Source organism: Procambarus clarkii, chromosome 31, assembly GCF_040958095.1.
Source record: "Procambarus clarkii isolate CNS0578487 chromosome 31, FALCON_Pclarkii_2.0, whole genome shotgun sequence".
Taxonomy (NCBI): Eukaryota; Metazoa; Arthropoda; class Malacostraca; order Decapoda; family Cambaridae; genus Procambarus; species Procambarus clarkii.
This window is the reverse complement of record NC_091180.1, coordinates 30,948,829-30,970,451: the sequence shown is the minus strand read 5'-3', so window position 1 is coordinate 30,970,451 and position 21,623 is coordinate 30,948,829. Positions and strand designations below refer to the sequence as shown.

At 35.5% G+C, this 21,623-nt stretch overlaps 1 protein-coding gene across 6 annotated transcripts; it reads right to left on the bottom strand.

The window, feature by feature from the left end:
• Nucleotides 1-698: 698 nt before the first annotated feature.
• jumu (jumeau) lies at nucleotides 699-21,409 on the bottom strand. 6 transcript variants are annotated; one of them, XM_045743594.2, is made up of 9 exons: nucleotides 21,274-21,409; nucleotides 13,264-13,833; nucleotides 12,772-13,085; nucleotides 12,485-12,637; nucleotides 10,139-10,242; nucleotides 5,286-5,417; nucleotides 4,392-4,537; nucleotides 3,078-3,335; nucleotides 699-2,948 (listed from the first exon to the last, which is right to left on the bottom strand). In XM_045743594.2, exons 2-9 carry the CDS (start codon nucleotides 13,744-13,746, stop codon nucleotides 2,718-2,720), a joined length of 1,821 nt encoding a protein of 606 aa, XP_045599550.1. In that variant the 5' UTR covers nucleotides 13,747-13,833; nucleotides 21,274-21,409; the 3' UTR covers nucleotides 699-2,717. The 6 variants fall into 6 exon arrangements, with proteins under 6 accessions (XP_045599550.1, XP_069190780.1, XP_069190779.1 ...); XM_069334679.1 differs by having other exon boundaries at nucleotides 12,772-13,070; XM_069334678.1 differs by lacking the exon at nucleotides 21,274-21,409 and adding an exon at nucleotides 20,692-20,838.
• Between the last annotated feature and the right edge of the window lie 214 nt (nucleotides 21,410-21,623).

The following is a 21,623-nucleotide window of genomic DNA, read 5'->3' as shown; positions in this document are numbered from 1 at the left end:
TGACACTTCCTATTTTATCCTCAGATGTTTCACAGACTGTGGAAGTAAATAAAGAAAACTCAAGTGTTAAAAAAAAAGCTATTACATCCATATCTGCGTTATTAATATAAAACCGAGACAAGAATTGTTTAAATCATCATATGATGATGACTGCATTACCCTAGTAACATTCATGACAACCACATTTGTACCACAAACTGGTGGGAAGCTTTTTTCATGTGTCAAAGTAAACTCCATTACAACCACATAGACCTATTATGTCCATATTTGCATTGAATATGTAAAACTCAGACAATAATTGTTATAAATCTTCATATGTACACATTACCCTGTGAATCGACACGTGACAATGTCAGCTGCCTAAAGGTTTAACATAATTGCAGATTTTGGGAGTACCACATGAAGTAAAATCTGTCACCGGGATCTGTGGGAGTGTTTTGAAAACTGGAGGACCTATAGTTTTCGAGAGATTTAAATCTAGGTACAAGGACTCTGGTCACTTATCTAATTCTAGTATTGCTTTTCTAGTGGCAACCAATACGGCTTAATGCGGTCATAGGGTTGAGAATGGTCGAATGTGCCACAGATGCAAGTATAAAAACACACCAATACAAATTGAAACAGCATTTCAGCATGTATCATACAGACATGGAGAAGAGACATATTTCTCAATAGATACAAGACAAATAACACACTGATATTTTTTAATTTTTAATACATTTCATACAAAAAAATCTATGAATAATACAATATTTACAGCCAAGATCATTCTAGGCCAGTGTTTCTGCTGGTTCAACTCCAGGTACTCATGTACATGAGCACTGTTAGTAGCAGAAATAAAAAGAATGGAAACTTTATGTACAAAAGTTCAACATACAAAAGTATAAAAAAGCTAACTTTGCACTGCTTACACTTAGGAAGATTTCAGGTTAATAGCATCTACTGATTACTTCTACTCAGGTTACACTTTTATTTAACATTTATGGTCTAATGGAGATCCAATTTTATCTAATTCTTAAAATTTACATCTTGCACATACAAGAATTACAGTGAAAACAATGAACGACTAGTAGTATATGGAAAGGAGCAAGTCCATATGCAAATTATTAATCCCTGCACATGTACTCAATTTTAAGCTCCTATTAGGAAAGTTGATTAAAATATAATACTTGGAAACAAATGAGCAAAATAATTCATTCAGTGAAAAACCAAGTTTATTCCTTTGGAGGAATGCCTAACAATAATGTATGGGATTTCACCAAAGAAAGCCCAAGTCAATACTGATTTTTTTTTCTTAATTTCATGTTAAAAAAAAAAAGTACCAACAATGGCCCAAATTTTGACCTTGCCACCAAGGAAAATAGAGGAATGAAGACAATGATTAATACCAAGAAACCTCCACTAAATATATATAATAGTGAGAGCTGATACCAACCACTGCTGTCCCTGAATAGCAGTTGTAAAAGAAGTTAACTAACTAGTCTCCCTCTTTTAAATCCCCTAAGGGAAGGACTCTTGCTGGCAGACATGGAGCAGGTTTTTCTGTGGCCAATATGAACATTGCAAATTAATGTCAAAATTGACATTTGCTATGCAAATTTATTAAACTAAATATGGTTTATTAGAAGAATAAAAATGTATTTTAAAGATTGGCTTTATCTCTAATAAAACCCAGCAATCTACAGGAAAAAATAAATTAACACAGTGACTCACAGAACAACTATTTACCAACTGACTGTTTGCCTATTTATATGAATCACTGTAAAATAAAACATACTGTATACATAAATACTAAAATTATTTTAAATTAAGTGAAAATATATTTGTATTATAAAATAAGCTGGCCACAGAGTACCTATGCTCCTGCTATCGTACTATTACACTCTCTCAGGTACATAAGTTTGCCCGGTCTCAGTTTAAAGGATTATCACAGGACTCAGACAATGTCTCAGTTGTAGGGATGCAAAAAGAAGAGTTGCTTTTCCATTACAACGTTGCATTCATCAGCCGAGGCTTGCCATAATTGTTCTCGCACCTTTACGCCTCACACAAGGGCAGGTAGTCTCCTCCTACTTACAACCTATGGTTATTGGTTATCACAATTTATATACAGTCATTTAAGATGAAGGTACAGATATGGAATACTAGGTCACAATTTGCACTATGAGGAAGAAAGTAATGAATATAGAGTATTTTAATACTTTCATAAAAATCAAATGTGAACTAACAGAGCACCACCCAGGAAGGAGAATCCTTAAATGACATGAAAATTTTTCAAATGACATCCGAATATCAAATTGAGGAAGTAAAAGAATGATGCCCAATTACTCATTTAAATACATAAAACAAATATTAATTGTTTTTTTTCTTCAGGGCAGGACATCAAGTAAAATGGAAGATTTCCATGCATCATGGCTCATCTCTTCCCAACACTCAACACATTACCACAACAACCATCCATCACTTGTTATCTTCAAATTTCAAGACACTAAAAGAAATGTACATTCTAATAATGTCTACAATAATTGAAACTTCTAATACTTTCATTATTTAGGATAATCAAGTACACTAAACTACTCTCAACCACACTTCAGATTTACTCTGAGGGAGAACAATCAAATAATTTTAGGATGAACGAAGGAAAAATAGACCCTTTTAAGGATGATGTATAAATGAAAAAGATGCCATGTATTAAATAGAGCAAAAATGTCAACTAACTATGACAACTTGCCATTGGTAAGGACAAGTCTATTTAGGGTATGCTGCTGATGAGGAGATGAGATTGTTGGCGTGTACACATAGTTGGCACGCACAGTGGCAGACCTGAGTGGAGTTACACCTGGTAGCTTACGAACAACCAGGCCACGTGGAGAGTGATTTGCGTGGATGGACGTCTCTCCCTCTATCTTGATTTCATTTCCAAGATCATCAACCAAAGCACCATTGGACTAACAAAAAATAAGTCATTAATTTTTCATTCTATAAGAAACAAATATTTCATATACTGTACTGTATATTATACACATGTACCAAGACAAAAATCACTAAGCCTGTGCACAATATGTAGTGAACATTACCTGCAGACTAATTTCTGTCATGGTTGAATCTGGAAGGATGTACTCGGGCTCTTCAGAAGAGGTAACACAGTTACGCTTTAATGACTGAGTTGTAAATGAAGACCGAGCATTGGTATGGGTAGAGGCAGACTGGGCAACACTTGTGGATATAGGGATGCGACCATTTTGCACCGACTGTCTGATGTGCTGATTACTGACAATGGTTTGGCCTCCCCTCTGATTGGAAGTTACGATGGTTGAAGTAAGAGTATTTAGTATCTGAAAAAGTATTATATGTTAAAATATTAACTGAATACACCTGATAAACTTTATATCTTTTTTTTCCATTTAACTCTGGATAATAAAGCCCTTATCCCTTGAAAGTATGAAATGTGGTGCTGATTAAGTGTGTACTTGTGTCTAGTTACTAGATTATTTTTTTTTACTGAAGTGTAGCAATATAGCTTTCAATTATACATTGAAAAATGTGTATCCACTAGGATACACTTTCTTCATGGTTATGTAAGGATGGTTATGTAAGTATCCACTAGGAAAACATAACAAAAATTCTGAACGTTTTCGTGTTTCAACACATTATCAAGAAATACAGAGAAGACATGGGTTTGGGATTATATACTCCACTACACGTGAGTGTAATGGGGTATATAATGAAGTGGACGCAGACACTAAAATATTCATGTATTTGCGGCAGCTCCAACCACACAGCTGTTAGACGCTAGGCTGACCTTGGAGTTTGACCTCATATATAAACTCTCAAACACATAATGTGTGAAAAAATGAGAAAATCCTATTTTTTCAGGATTGCTTACTATGCAAATGCAGTTATTGCAAATATTACTATGCCAATGCAGTAAGTCACAATATAAAATTCCATTATAACTAGATGTGTGTGTACCAATTATGTTCATATGTTTTCACAACTCTGTGGATGTAATGAAGTAAAGTATATCGGGTCAACCAATCATCTTTTGAACATACATAACATAATAATAAAGGAACTATAGAAGGCCTATTGGCTCATACAAATTCCTATTCACATCATTATATGACAGTGTCAGACAACGGAGGAAGAATTGAAACAGGAATTTCCTTAAGTACTTTCATATATTAATACATCTTCAGAAGGAATGAATTCCTTCATTTTTGATTCATTCCTTCTGAAGATGTATTAATATATGAAAGTACTTAAGGAAATTCCTGTTTCAATTCTTCCTCTGTGGTCTGACACTGTCGCATTTTTCATCGCGTGTTAATTTTTGTGATTTACACACATCATTATATATATTTATTATATAAAAAAAAAGATTAACTTACCTTCATTGTCCCAACTGTAGGGGTGGAAGGAGAGTCAATTGCCAGAGGATCAATTTCTTCGTCTTCATCTTCATCTTCGCTACATGATGACACTCCTCCATTTGACTCAAATTTCATTTCCCCTCGCTCTAATGCCTCCAGCACTTCTGTAGTAGTTAAACAAATATTAAGCACTACATAAACAATGCATTAAAGGTGTATCACTTTCAACATTTTGGCCAATACTGATACTACCTTTTTAACAATTCCTTTATTAATAATCCGATGTTACATAAGGACCAATACAATACAATACCCGGTACTCGGATACCAATCTACTTTTGTTTTGTTAAAACCTTAGGTGCAATCCCTTAGATCCCGAAGCATTTTTGTAAACAGTGACATAGCAAATTAGTAACAATATACATACAAGCACACTTCCAAACCCAGATGATAGTAGATTAGTAGATTGGACCGAATTTGAAAATCTAGAAATGTGCACCCCCCCCCCCCCCCCACCTTTTTTCTAATTTGCCCTCATTTTCTGTATTTATGTAGACCCATTTAAATGGAATTACCATTCATAACCTAATATTTCCCATGCACCAAGGACTAAGTTCACAGAACAAATGTTCAATATGAACCTATCATATAATGGATGACTACCTGGAGAACCTATACGTAAAGAGATTTCACCACTTTTTATCCCCCCCTCCCATCCCCCAGCCTCAAAACCTCGTGTTCAAAGTAACAAGGCCCATTCCTGGGTGAAAGAAAACTACACCAACTCATAATCAAAATTAATCATATACAGTAATTCAATCTTAAATATGTTCCTGGTACAGAATGTTGGCTAACTATAAGAGGTTAAAATGTGTCCAGTTGTATTGAAAATATTCAAGGTAAGTGACATACCTGGATATGCCATTGCATCTTTTATTCCTTGGAGATCTTTCTTGCTCCACTTTTGAACTTCTTCATCCATTTTATGAGCCTTGGCAGGATTCAGTGCCCATAAGCAACCTTTGCGCTGGTTACTGCCAGCCACTGAAAAACAAGCAATTAAAAAATGATATAAACATTACTAGCAGACTAATATAAAACCTCTTAAAATAAATAAATAGTAGACATAACTTATTGCTTATTAATCTGGCCCTCATTAACCAGAATCCCTGGGGTACCTGCCAAAATAATGACCAACAGTTACTGCCATTCTATTAGGATTACATTTTTTTTTTCTAATAGAATTCATTCTATCTGGATTACAGAGCTTAGTGACAGTTACTTTACAAGTACTGTATAAAGAAAATATTGTATCAAATCATTTGTGAGTGTATTCACCTAGTTATGCTTGCGGTGGTTGAGCTTTCGTTCTTATGATCCCGCCTCTCAACTGTCAATCATCTGGTGTACAGATTCCTGAAGTGTATGCATACGTGTGAACCATGAGTGATAATATACAAGAATGTGTATATGAATGTGTTTAAGTTTGCGAGTGTGTATGGAACAGTGCCTGTTGATTTAGACATTACACTATTGTAGCCTAACCCAGAGACAGTCAACCCAGACAGAGACTTTCCTGGTGATGGCCTAATCAATGAGGCTGTTTACTTCATGGTCCACAGAAAGAGTGAGAAAAAGCAGTGGTGTCCGTCTCTGTGCATGCATATATGTAATTACCAAAGCATAATTATCTAAGTGTGTGTGTGTATATACACAGGATGAGAGCTATGTTTGTGGTGCTCCGTCTTCCCAGTACTCTCTCATAAGACGTTATGAAAAAACTGACTATTTTGGCATCCACTGCCTTCTCACATGACTTTTTCCAACCGTCTACCATTCTGTTTGAAAACGAGGACTTTCTTAATAATTTTTCGGTGCCTTTGTTTCCATAGCTCGAATCTATGACCTCTTGTTCTTGAAGATGCAGGTTTCAAGAATCCCTGTCAATTTTTCAGTTCCCGTTACAATTTTAAATGTAGTGATCGTACCGCCTCTTTCTTCAGTCTTTAACAGTTCCAGAAGTCATTTCATAACGTGTCTTTGCACCTTTTCCAATTTATTGATGAGCTTCTTGAGGTATGGGCACCATACAAGTGCTGCATATTCCAGTTTTGATCTCAAGTCATGAACAGTTTAATACAGAGTATTTCATCATCCACATGAAATACTAAGTATCAAAGTGTTTTTGAAATTGGAAAGCATAGTACTGTATATGCTCTTTACATGATCCTCTAGGGACAGTCCACCTCTAGAAGACCACCTCTAATATACAGAACCACCTCTAGTATCTTTTTCTGTGTCAGAGCTCATTTTCATTTCTGAAGTTTGTCCAGTTGAATAAATTTGAATTCATTCTGGAGAGTGTCATTAAAAACGGTAGTTTCGACTCTGACGTTGCAACGATAGACTTAAAGCTTTAAAAAATATGAAGTAAATATTTTGCTATAGCATAACAAAGCATTGGTTAGCATACAGGCAAAACAAAACTAATGCTACAGCAGAACAGACGCCGCATCTGTGATGCGCATTGGTTACCAAAATGTATTTTCAATTTTCTGTGAATAAAGCACTGCAGATATTGGTACTTAGTATCAAACAATGTGACTATGGTTACGTCAATTACTAATATTCATGATATTGATGTGATTATAGGTTATGAATAACAATTTATGATTGAACTATATTAAAGTTTTTTTTTGTAAAGCAGGAAAAAATTTACATTTTATTAACACAATGGGACAGCTGGGAAATATGAAAAAACGGTACTGTCCCTTTCAGAACGGGAGAGTACTGTTGTAGGGTGTGGTATGGTCAGCCTAAATCTAAATAATTATGCAATCATAATCATGCAATAATTATGCAATCATTTTATTCAATAATATTGAATAAAATCTTCAGAAATAAACATCCCTAATAACTTTCAGTTATGAAGACAAATTTTTTTTCATAAGCAGACGAGGAGTCACAATAACATGGCTGAAATATGTTGACCAAACCATATACTAGAAAGTGAAGGGATGACGACGTTTCGGTTCATCCTGGACCATTCTCACAATCGACTTGAGAATGGTCCAGGACGGACTGAAACGTCATTGTCCCTTCACTTTCTAGTGTGTGGTTTGGTTAATTTGATTTCATAACTTTTATATTTTTACCCATCAAAGAATTTGGTTTTATACACAAAACCAATGGGCTCAATGATGTTATACTGTGGTACCTCGCATAACGATCGCCCCAAAAGACGAACATTTTGGGTAACGAACAGCCCGATCGGCATCAAATTGTCCCGTATGACGAACGCTGGTTTGAGTAACGTCAACACCACATGGTGGGGTCACCGCGCTGCTTCTTGCACATTCTTAGACGCCTCCGACGATGCACATAAATTATGTTGTTCTTGTTTAAAGATGCTAATGATGCTGGGATATAAAAGGGTGACTACTGAGATGTTGTAAAGCATTGACGTTTTTGTAGGAAAAAAGAAATGAAATGTCTGATATACAACAAATGTCAAAAAGGTTCATTCGGTGTTCGGCAGGTAGGCTGCTCCATTATAACAATCTTTCTTTGTTTCAAATGTGTTCCATTTGTTTTGTATTTGTCATTTACGTCTCAATAATGGAGAATATAATGCTCCATTATAACAATCTTTCTTTGTTTCAAATGTGTTCCATTTGTTTTGTATTTGTCATTTACGTCTCAATAATGGAGAAGCCTACCCTATATACACTGAATAAACCATTATGACAGTTTCCTTTCTTCAAATGTGTTCAATATTTATTTTTCATTTGTCTTATAGCTAAAGGTTCGTTTGGTGTTTGGCAGGTAGGCTGCTCCATGTTTTTTACATACAAAAAACGTAAATAATAAAAAAAATGAAGAATTTTGAAAACCAGTACAAATGTCAAAAAGGTTCGTTCGGTGGTCTACAGGTCATCTGCTCCATGTTTCTTAAATAAAAAAAAACGAAAAATAAAAGAACTGTTTAAACAAATTGAAAAATGGACAAATGCCATAAAGGTTCGTCAGTGTTTGTCGGGTAGGCTGCTCCATTATTGAGACGTAAGTGACAAATACAAAACAAATGGAACACATTTGAAACAAAGAAAGATTGTCATAATGGAGCAGCCAACCCAACAAACACTGAACGAACCTTTTGCTATAACGAATATGAAAGACAAGGACTGCTGGCTGGGTTAGTAGTGCGTGAGCAACCATTTGTAGCACACGTGCCTCTGGCTCTCAAACACCTGTCCCACACGGTGTTGAAAGACTACGCTCAGTCGGTGCAATTCAGACCCCTATTGTTTGAAGACCATAAGGGTCATAACATTGGTGAAGCTAGGCGCAATAAGGGCTTAACACAACGGTCGGATGCCAGTGATACAGCACCTATGAGGATGATACAGCGAGCGTATCCAGTTGTAGCTCTGAGCCCCACCCTTGCCATCTCGAATTTATATAGATGATACATAGATGAATCGTTTTCTGCGTTCAGTGATGATGCATCTGATACAAGTAGCATAGATGAACAGTGTTAGCGGCTTCCATGGTGGTGGTGTTCATTGATATTTTCAAGAATACCTGAATCTCTTCCTGACTGATGGACACTCTTTGAGGCTAGCTGAATCTCTTCCTAACTGATGGACACTCTTTGAGGCTGGCTGAATCTCTTCCTGTGTGGGACCTTACAAAGCGATCTTTTCAAGACTACCTTACAAATTGAGCTTCTCCTATAATCGTTTCAATACTACCTTATGCTTTACAAGCTTGGCTACATACCACCTACAAGTACTAAAGCCAAGGGTGCACGCGAGTGCGTTATTTGCAAGCACACAGAACGATGAAACAGGAAACGAAAATCTATCAGTAGTTGGTGCAAGGAGAGCAAAGTCGCGCTGTGTACCATGGACTACTTCGTTGACTATTACGCACCTCCAAAGTACTGAGTGTGTAATACAGTGTGTTACTGTGTAAATATTATGTGAAACTGTACATATTGTAATTTTAGTGAATTTTTACCACGTAATATTGTGACAATAAACATTTATTGTGGACACATTACTAACACATGTATCACAGTTTCATGGAAAATTATGAACATTCTACTGTATACATATTGTAAAGGTCACAAATATGCATCATATACGATAAAAGAAACAAATAAAACCGCACTGGAAATGCATAGAAAAAATATTTGAAAATATATTTGTGGCAACACGCGGTGCTTGAATGGCCTGCGCGACCGTGTCTGGGAGCTTCACACACGGGCGACCAGCCCCTGATGACGTCACAGCGCACCTTGTCCACGCCCTCACAGCCAAAGTAAGTGGAATTTGGTAATTATTTTTACATAGACTTGTTCAGGGACGGTAATTCATCATTTTGCAAAGAAAAATGATATTTTGGGGAACATTTGATGTCATGCACACTGGGGGAATTTCACAATAAACACAGTGCATCACACTGGTTACATGGGGGACACTCGTTTTGTATGACGTCCGTTTCACATGACGAACATGGAACGGATTAAATTCGTTATGCGAGGTACCACTGTATTTCATAGAAATGCCACTTTAAAATACTTAGGTGGTATAAAAACACTCCTTATTAATTCTGTCTGATCCATACAACTAGCATGGCCTACCAGAATCTTTTGGAGGGGGTCTTTGTATCTTCTGGCCATATGATTCACCTGCATAGTTCAGTGGCTATATTAAACAATTGTTTAAGAATAACATTATGTGAAGTGGATGAAAACTTACCAACTGGTTTTTCAATCTTCTCAAAACACTTGTTGAGACTAAGGTTATGCCGAACAGAGTTCTTCCAACCATTAGGAGCTGTCCGAAAGTAGGGGAAGTGCTCACTGAAACAAAAATCACAACTTTACTTATATAAACTATTATTTTAATTTCTCAAAACCCTACTTGAATATATACAAAGCTTTTTTGTAAATAAGCATTCAATGTATTTAACCATAATGTAAAAACTGCCTCACTTGTACTGTACAGGGAAGCAGTTTCTAGAGAAAACATGGTTACAGTTTTCATAAAATGGCTGCTATAGTGCATCTCTCACACATACTCTACTGAATATCACACTACATGGCCCACAAGTCTGAATCAACACAATGCCTGCTCATATACCCACCAGTCTTCCACCTCTGGAAGTGTCAAGTACATATATACAGTACATATTCATATACACACAGAACTTGTATATACTTAATATTATATATATTATATATATATATATATATATATATATATATATATATATATATATATATATATATATATATATATATATATATATAATGTCGTACCTAGTAGCCAGAACGCACTTCTCTGCCTAATATGCAAGGCCCGATTTGACTAATAAGCCAAGTTCTCATGAATTAATTGTTTTTCGACTACCTAACCTACCTAACCTAACCTAACCTAACTTTTTCGGCTACCTAACCTATAAAGATAGGTTAGGTTAGGTTAGGTAGGGTTGGTTAGGTTCGGTCATATATCTACGTTAATTTTAACTCCAATAAAAAGAAATTGACCTCGTACATAATGAAATGGGTAGCTTTATCATTTCATAAGAAAAAAGTTTGAGAAAATATATTAATTCAGGAAAACTTGGCTTATTAGGCAAATGAGGCCTTGCATAGTAGGCTGAGAAGTGCGTTCTGGCTACTAGGTACGACATATATATATATATATATATATATGTCGTACCTAGTAGCCAGAACGTCGTACTCGGCCTACTATGCAAGGCCCGATTTGCCTAATAAGCTAAGGTTTCCTGAATTTATATATTTTTCAATATTTTTTTGTTATGAAATGATAAAGCTATCCATTTCATTTTGAATGAGTTAATTTGTTTAAATTTGAGTTAAAACTAACGTAGATATATGACCGAACCTAACCAACCCTACCTAACCTAACCTATCTTAACCTAACCTAAACTAATACAATTAAGTCAATAATTTATGTTCTTAATATAATATAATAATAATAATTCAAATAAACTAATTGGAAACAATTTATTGAAAATAAAGAAAATCACTTTGCCTATTAGGCAAATCGGACCTTGCATAGTAGGCCGAGAAGTGCATTCTGGCTACTAGGTACGACATTATATATATATATATATATATATATATATATATATATATATATATATATATATATATATACACATATATATAAACATATACATATAATATATATAAATACATATACATATAATATATATAAATACATATACATATAATATATATAAATACATATACATATAATATATATAAATATAATATATGAACATATATAAATACATATACATATAATATAATATATATAAATACATATACTGTACATATAATATATATATAAATATACATATATATATAATTAGTTATAGTGTATTAACACTAACATTTCAATGACACTAAAATGTGGCAAATGTGACATATTAAAATTCAAGAAACCATACTTTTGTTAACACACTGTGAGCATAGCTTATCAGAGGGAACAACCAAAGTGTCAAGGGACCAGAGACCACCTCGGCCAACTATCACTCAAGACAACAATTGCTTTGCTTGTAAGAATTTTCACTAAACTTTGTAAATTACTTGCTGAAAAAAGTATGAAAGTTATGTTTGTTTTCTTTTTTACAGTAACATTGACCACTAATATACACATTTCCATATATTTTATTTTGTTGGAAATTAAATTAGGAATATTGAGAAATATACGAGGAATGCTGAAATGTTCATAAAATTTGTACATTGTATTCAGCACTGCCACACGAATTCTATTATTAAATCACATTTTGTTTTGCATCTATACTCTGGAAATTTACTTGCGAACAAAGTGACACCAACTTTGCAGTAATAACCCAAAAACTAACAGAATGTTAAGAGAATATAAACATTTTATGTGGGATCCCGAGATGCCCGAATCATTTACAGTTGGTGTTATTTATGAGAATATAATACTGTACTCATCCACAACTGTACTGTATTCAAATCTTTAGTTGCACAGCCAGGCTTCATATCCATTAATTTTCATCTTTTAAAAATGTACACAAAAGAAACTACTGTACTAGTAACTCACCACATAAAGCTGTAAATTTCTGATACAGGTAAGCTGCCAGTTGTGCTGTTCTTTAGTGCCAGGGCAATGAGACACGAGTATGAATAGGCAGGCTTAGGAAATACTCTCTCCTCTGGCCGAAGATCCTTTCGTGGTTTACCTGCACTCTTGTACCTTGGAAAGATTGATAACAATAATTTTAGACACCAATTCTATTGCCAAGTTGTATCAGAAATTTGACATTAGGGAAAGAAAAAAATACTGTATTCTACAAAATAATATATTGCTTATACACTATCAAACCTTACCTATTGTTAAGAACTGTGTGGGGGGTTGTGGTGCGTGCAGTGATAATGGGTGTTGTGGTAGGCGTTGTAGTTGCTGCAGTAGAAGCTACATTAAGTTGTTGGGGGGCAGTGCGTTGAGTTGTTTGTACAACCATCTGAGGTGTGGCCATGGTGGGTCTAGTCACAATGGTAGGTCGAGGTGAGGAGAGAGTTGTTGACTGAGCCGATACCATAGCATTCTGTTGGCGTACCATTTGACCGACAGTTGTCTGTGGTCGCATTACTGTAACTTGCGTGGTTACCGTTCCACTTGTAGCTGCCTGTGAATGAGGGGTCTGAAAGTAAACATTATTTTTATTTGGTAAATTGAGAATTTTTGTATTTCATTGTATACACTATTCACCTTTAAATATTAAACAGTTTTGATATTATACCAAATTTTGAGAACTTATTATTAATGTCAGTGACATCTGTAATTGTCATTCTTAAATACAGTACAAGTAAAAAAAATACCTGTACAGAAGTGGTAGCAGCTGGTTGGGGTTCTGTCTTAATATATAAAGTAGGAGTAGTTGTTGTACTTGAAATAGAACAACTCGGCGTTACAGAGGGTTCTTGTCTTATACTGCGAGAAGGAAGAGTTGTTGGCAAAACAGCAGAGGGATTAACCATAACACTATTTTCCAAGTCTAAATTGTAATTGCTCATCGATGACATATTCATCCACGAATTAACGACATTTAGCTCTTCAGCTGTATGATCATCAGTGACATCCATATCTTCAAGTTTCTCCAGGGGGTCAAATAAAGGTTCAAATGACTTTAAGTCTAACTCGGCCTCTAAAGATGACATTCCTGAGAGGTCTAAAGAGTTTAAATCTGATGATGTTATCATACTATCAAGTCCTTCATTAAAGTCAATACCACATTTAATATCGCAGTCTATCATTTCTTGCAGGGTAAGTCCGGGTTCTGTGCTGGGTAGATAGAGGTCCATGATAGTGACAAGGTGAGGTGATGGTCGTGCAGAGATGATGATGTGGAGGTGTGGGGTGGGTGGGAGAGAAGTAAATTGATCGTCTATCTGTAAAGAACAAATTACCTGAGGTTAATCACAACACATTAAGCATACAGTAAGTAATTTTAATAATAAGTAAAATATCAATGCATACAAGGGCTTTAAAGATTTTAATATGGGTAATATACATTAAAATTCATTCTTTGTTAGTAACCATAAATGCGTGTTAAATCTACATTCAAATGTTTCTCCCAGGGGTTGGATTCTCCTCTTGGGCTAGTCCCATTCCAGAAGGTTGCATGTGTGAATGTTGGTCTAGACACACACCCTTGTTCCCCCCCCCCCCTCCCCCCGGCTCGGGGTTTCATTAATGATTAACAAAAACAAAGGTATGCAGACGATGAGTCACAATAATGTGGCTGAAGATATGAAGACTAAAAACAAAGGTATAACATACAGCATGTGTGTGCACATATCACAGCTTATGTAAATACAGTATACTGTATGTAAAACTATGCTGACTCCTCAACAGATAAGAAAATTCCTAATAGATATTACCAGAAAGAGCTCAAGAGAAAAAGATAACAGCTCAGAGGAAAGGATGCAAAGACATGGACTACATCACCCAGAAGTGTAAGGAGGGACAGTCAAGTTTGTCCCAGTCTAAAAGGAACAAACAAAATGCCAAAATGCAAATGAGGAACCCATTGATTAATCAGGAAAGCAACTAGAAAGTACAAGGGCATGGAGAAACTACAGAAATAGCAGGACACCAGAGAGCAGAGAAAGATTCCAGAGGCCCAGGAATGAGTACCTCAGAGTGAGGAGAGTAGCAGAAAGACGGTTTGAAAATAACGGAGCAAACAAAGCAAAGCCTCGACCCAAATTGCTGCACAGCCAAATCAGAAGGAATCAACAGTGAAGGAACAGGTAATGAAACTGAGGATAAGTGTAGACAGGTTCACTACAAATGACAAGGACATGTGCAAGGAACTCAATAAGAAATGCCATGTCTTCACAATACGTACAGTAAGGACAAGTTCCTGAACTAAGAGAGGGAATATCTAACCAGGCACCACTCGAGGAGTTTTAGATTACCAGTGGGAGGCAAGACAACATTTGCTTGAGTTAGGTGTGGTAAAGGGTGTAGGCCCAGTAAGTATCTCATCATGTATACTAAAAGAAGCAGAAGCACTCTTCCTTCCACTCTCAATTGTATATAACAAGTCACTGGTAACAGTAGAACTACCCAAAATTTGGAAGACGGCCAATTAGTGAGTTAGACAGCTGCTACGGGCTGCTTCCTGGGGGGAAGGGTGTAACACAAAGGAGGCCTGGTGGAGGACCGGGCCGCGGGGACGCTAAGCCCCGAAATCATCTCAAGATAACCTGAAGCCTACCAATAATATTTTATTTTATAGATTTCCTTGGTTATATTGTAGGGTGGACATATTCTTCATGTAAAGAAAAAATTACATGCATAATGAATATAGTCATTGTAATGTTAATTTGAGCTTAAGAGTTAATCTTTTTATTTCCAATTTTCACATTGAATTCAAAATACTGTACAGTGTAGTAAATGTTTCATGGTTTTATAAAATACTGCCCAGTGACCAATAGCTGAAATAAGTGGGGCTTAAAATATCTAAGGATTTTCCTATTTGAATTACATCTTTTTTTAAATTTGGTAGAAGCATCCATATATGAAACGTGAAGAACAAAAATCAGACTGACGACATTGTTAATTCTCTGCAATCGCATTTTTTATATATGTGTTTTCTTTTTACGCTTAATATCACTTAAAAAAAGTTCATAGAAATTTCAAGACTTTACTGTACTGCCATAATGTGGACCAGCCCCTCTCATTGCTCATTTCCACCTGTGCTAATACAGTCGACATCTTGTTTCTGTAGAGTACTGTACTGTATTCACACTCCAAGAGTTAGGTAATTTCATTATTTTTACTACTTTATTTTGACATGAATGAACCCACTGCACGTTTTTATCCATTACGTCAATATTGGTAAATATCATTTAGACTTGTATAGAAAAACGGCATGTCAAATTTCTATAATTTACAGTTTCAGTGTTCAAGACTTTCTGCGGTTTGCTTTATTCTTGCGTTTTTATCATCTATAATGGAACTAAATGTGATAATTTATAGTAAATTATTAAACTGAGGTAAGGAGTCTTATGGTTGACTGGGAACTATAACATTCTCCCTCCCTGCCTTTTTTTTGTCATTCCTAGCAGGAATCGGTCTGCCCTTGCTATGACCTCTGATAATTTTACTATTATGAAACAATGATATGTATGCTTGGGATGAGGTTCACTTATTTATGGCTAGGATTGTTGCTTTTGTCAGTTCACTGGACTCTGTAGTTGGTGGGGTTTGTCCGTGTTCAAGATTTAAGATAATCATCTCTCTAGTGGCCTAGATGAAGACAGGAAGCCAGCAGTTTGTCAAAGGTCTTCCATTTTCCTGATTATTTTTGGATTTTGAACTGCAGCAATGTTTTGGCATTTACAGCTTTGGCAGGTAGGCAGTTCCATGGGCTTCTAATTCTATGGGTGAAAAAAAACATTTTCTGCCCTATATTGTGGATTGTTGAGCTTGAAGCTGTTGCTCCTTGTATGTATTAACTAGTGTACACAGGGGCCTGATGGCTGAGTAGATAGTGCACAGTATTCATAGTTCCAAAGGTCCGGGTTTGATCCCAATGAAGGTGGAAACAAAGGGACAGAATTTCTTTCACCCTGATGCTGTTCACCTAGCAGTAAATAGGTACCTGGGAGTTAGACACCTGCTACAGGCTGCTTCCTGGGGTATGTGTGTGTGTAGAGAGAGAACAAAAATCAGTTGATTGATTGACAGTTGAGAGGCGAGCCCAACGAGCCAGAGCTCAACCCCTGCAAGCACAGCTAGGCAAGTACAGTACATGACCTTTTAAAATTGTTTGGATCAATATCCTCCAAATTTTTTAGCATCTTAAAAGTTTCGATGAGATCAGCCCTGTCATATATGGTTTGCATTCTCATTACAGTAGCCCTTTGGCCCTCAACTATTCATAGCACGAGTTGACGTTGTTCTCGGATGATTTTTATAGGGAATGACCAATAAACCTTCTGCAGTTGCATTTATTATATATTTTCTTATTTAATAATTACAAATATATGTATAATTAAAAACCATGGTACTAGTGACCAGCAACTTAACTTGTATAACACAAGAAACTATCTGTCTAACCTTAACCCAATCCAATCTCACACTGTAATGTTTCGCGGCCAAAAATTCAACACTATACAGTATGTACTACGAATGAACAAATTACAGTACAGTATGTACTTCATTATGTATGCAGGTGCTAGCATCGGTAATTTTGTGCACAGGCTATTTCATTCATAAATTCTTCAAATCTATTGCCAATGTAAACTGTATCCTATATGTACAATGTTTAATTCATCACCATGAGGATTATAAATATTGTATATATAGTACTATGATGCCAATTACAGATTATAGCATAAAAGCAGTCATTAACTAACCATAAACAAAAATTAAGAGGGAACATTTGTAATTTGAATAAGTTAAGCCTACTCTTCATTCTCATATGGGGTTCACACGTTTGTCTTGTTTTAACGACTGATTTCCCATGATCCATGACAAATTCTTATATGAACAGTATGTTTACAACAGGAATCCTGGAAAGATTGAACTAGGCCTGCATAGAAAATGGAGGATAATGACAAATAGGAAACTAATGTAAAAAAAAAAACTGGAGGATTACCAGTTATCATTTTAAGAATCAATAAAAAATAATGCCTGGAGTGAAAATAAAATTGTAATTATAAAACTTTGGTTCTCATAATATATTTTTAGGCTATTGTTTATGACTTTCCATGTAAAATATTATCCATGACTATAAAAACCCTTAAGAGTCAATCTTAACATGACCTTGATAATGATTAATTCCCAAGTCAATAGAAGCTTTAATGGAAATATTTAATAATACATTATGTAGCTAGTGAGCTAGAAAAAAATCAAATAAACTAATACTATGTACATCCTTGGCCTTCCTAAAACATAACTATGTGCTTTGTATTCAAAAGTGGCATTTGATCAAAGATTAAAACATTTAATGTATAGACCAAAGTTACAGTAATGTAAAGCCCAATTAACCAAATTATAAATGTAAAGTTTTATGAACAATCTGAATAAAGTACCATTTGTTCTTTACAGTATAAGTACTGTATATATTTTGGCATGAATCACAATTTATAATACTTTGGTAAGGCCTATGATGCCTGTCCTTTGTTCCAATAATATCCTACACATGGACAGGATCCAGTCAATGCCTCAATATTCAGTACTCATTTATGTTCCACAATACAACTGATACAGTATACACTGTTCCACAATGTACACTGCATACTGTTCCACAATACAACTGAAAATTATACTGTTCCACAATACAACTGAAAATTATACTGTTCCACAATACAACTGAAAATTATACTATTCCACAATACAACTGAAAATTATACTGTTCCACGATACAACTGAAAATTATACTGTTCCACGATACAACTGAAAATTATACTGTTCCACGATACAACTGAAAATTATACTGTTCCACGATACAACTGAAAATTATACTGTTCCACGATACAACTGATAATTACACTGTTCCACGATACAACTGATAATTACACTGTTCCACGATACAACTGATAATTACACTGTTCCACGATACAACTGATAATTACACTGTTCCACGATACAACTGATAATGATACTGTTCCACGATACAACTGATAATGATACTGTTCCACGATACAACTGATAATGATACTGTTCCACGATACAACTGATAATTATACTGTTCCACGATACAACTGATAATTATACTGTTCCACGATACAACTGATAATTATACTGTTCCACGATACAACTGATAATTATACTGTTCCACGATACAACTGATAATTATACTGTTCCACGATACAACTGATAATTATACTGTTCCACGATACAACTGATAATTATACTGTTCCACAATACAACTGATAATTATACTGTTCCACAATACAACTGATAATTATACTGTTCCACAATACAACTGATAATTATACTGTTCCACAATACAACTGATAATTATACTGTTCCACAATACAACTGATAATTATACTGTTCCACAATACAACTGATAATTATACTGTTCCACAATACAACTGATAATTATACTGTTCCACAATACAACTGATAATTATACTGTTCCACAATACAACTGATAATTATACTGTTCCACAATACAACTGATAATTATACTGTTCCACAATACAACTGATAATTATACTGTTCCACAATACAACTGATAATTATACTGTTCCACAATACAACTGATAATTATACTGTTCCACAATACAACTGATAATTATACTGTTCCACAATACAACTGATAATTATACTGTTCCACAATACAACTGATAATTATACTGTTCCACAATACAACTCATAATTATACTGTTCCACAATACAACTCATAATTATACTGTTCCACAACACAACTGATAATTATACTGTTCCAAAATACAACTGAAAATGATACTGTTTCAGAATAATACTGAAAATTATACTTTTCCAAAATACAACTGAAAATTGTACAGTTCCACAATACAACTGATAATTATACTGTTCCACAATATAACTCATAATTATACTGTTCCAAAATACAACTGAAAATGATACTGTTCCACAATACAACTCATAATTATACTGTTCCACAACACAACTGAAAATGATACTGTTCCACAATACAACTCATAATTATACTATTCCACAACACAACTGATAATTATACTGTTCCACGATACAACTGAAAATTATACTGTTCCACAATACAACTCATAATTATACTGTTCCACAACACAACTGATAATTATACTGTTCCACGATACAACTGATAATTATACTGTTCCACAATACAACTCATAATTATACTGTTCCACAATACAACTCATAATTATACTGTTCCACAATACAACTCATAATTATACTGTTCCACAACACAACTGATAATTATACTGTTCCAAAATACAACTGAAAATGATACTGTTCCACAATACTACTGATAATTATACTGTTCCACAATACTACTGATAATTATACTGTTCCACAATACAACTGAAAATTATATTGTTCCACAATACTACTGATAATTATACTGTTCCACAATACTACTGATAATTATACTGTTCCAAAATACAACTGAAAATTATACTGTTCCACAATACAACTGAAAAATAAAGTTCCACAATACTACTGATAATTATACTGTTCCAAAATACAACTGAAAATTATATTGTTCCACAATACTACTGATAATTATGCTGTTCCAAAATACAACTGAAAATTATACTGTTCCACAAATACTACTGAAAATTATACCGTTCCACAATACAACTGATAATTATACTGTTCCATAATACTACTGAAAATTGTACTGTTCTATGTGATTGAAAATAATGCTCTACTATAATATTATTGCAAATGATGATGTTCTATAATATTATTGGAAATTATACTGTTCTACAATATTGAAAATTAAAATATTTTAGTACCAATATGACCCATTCCCATCATTTTAAAAATACAATAATAATTTGTTAATCCAGATAATAATCGGGTTACTAAATGGGGCTAAATTGTGTGCAAAAATCTCATTAATTAATCGAAAATACACCTTCAAATATCTCGCTTTGTTAAATAAAAAATACACCCATTAACGCGGGAACGTTATGTAACCCATTCTTCGCGAGTCCAAAATGTCTCCTCGGATTGGGAAAAAAGCATTTCCACCTAACCCAGCCTGCTAAAGCATAGGCCTACGTGGACTAAAAATTTTCCCTTAGTGACTACAATACCTGAATGTATATTTCCACGTGATTGTTGTTCCTGGGAGTGATTGTATTAGGCAAACAAGGGAGTTTTCTGCTTGTCTCTCTCCTTCCTGCGCTCACCTCTCACTAATCTCTCTCTCGCTCCTCCATCTCTCACTCTCTTTCTCGACCCTTGACCCAAGATTGACCCCCTGGCCCTCGTTAAGCATGGTAAATCCCTATTTGATAAATCCCCCCCTCGCGCCGGGCCACCCGACCCGGGATTTAAATGGCCTGTGTCTCACTCCCGGGATTTCCCTCCTCCTCCTCTCGCTAGCTTTCCCGCGTAATTCATCCACACACCAATATCTCCAGCCACGGCCCTCGCCAACCCTCCTCACGGCATCTTAAGTGGATCTTAGGCACCGGCGGGGTTTGCAGGCGCTCATTTTAGAGCCCTGCGCTCGCAAACTTGCATTTAAAGAGCCAGAGAGTCGCCGGTAAACTCGATCGTGCGCCCAGGAACGAGCCCTCGAACGTGGGGGGATTTTAGTATTTTGCTAGTTCCTGCGGGAAGTACAGATATACATGCAGAACTAGTAGGGAAATTCCATCTGCGCCACTTACCTCTATGTATTCCTCATTGATTCAGAGTGTATAAACGCGAATATTCCACTTATAATACGAAAATAAATACACACACGACACACTGCTCTCAGAAACATTGGTTCTCGCACACACTCAGTCGTACGTTATGACAAAGGCAGACACAAGTTTGAAATCTCGGCCGCTGATTGGCGGAGCGCGGTCACGTGACGCGGCGCGGCGTTGCCACATGTGCACTGTAAATAGTTACCATGACAACGCCTGGGAGTTGTGTGGTCAGGATGCTGATCTGTGACGGGTCAAGATCACAGGCCCCGGGAGGCTGCTGGGGTGGGGGGAGAGGCCTGGTAAACAATGGTATACACTCGCTC

Bases quoted from the DNA above. Each gene is read 5' to 3' on its own strand.
- jumu (XM_045743591.2), bottom strand. The intron at 10,243-12,484 runs GTGAGTTACTAG...TTTTTGTTTCAG, and splicing joins GAAATTTACAGCTTTATGTG to TGAGCACTTCCCCTACTTTC. The intron at 2,949-3,077 runs GTAATGTTCACT...ATTTTTTGTTAG, and splicing joins TGACAGAAATTAGTCTGCAG to TCCAATGGTGCTTTGGTTGA.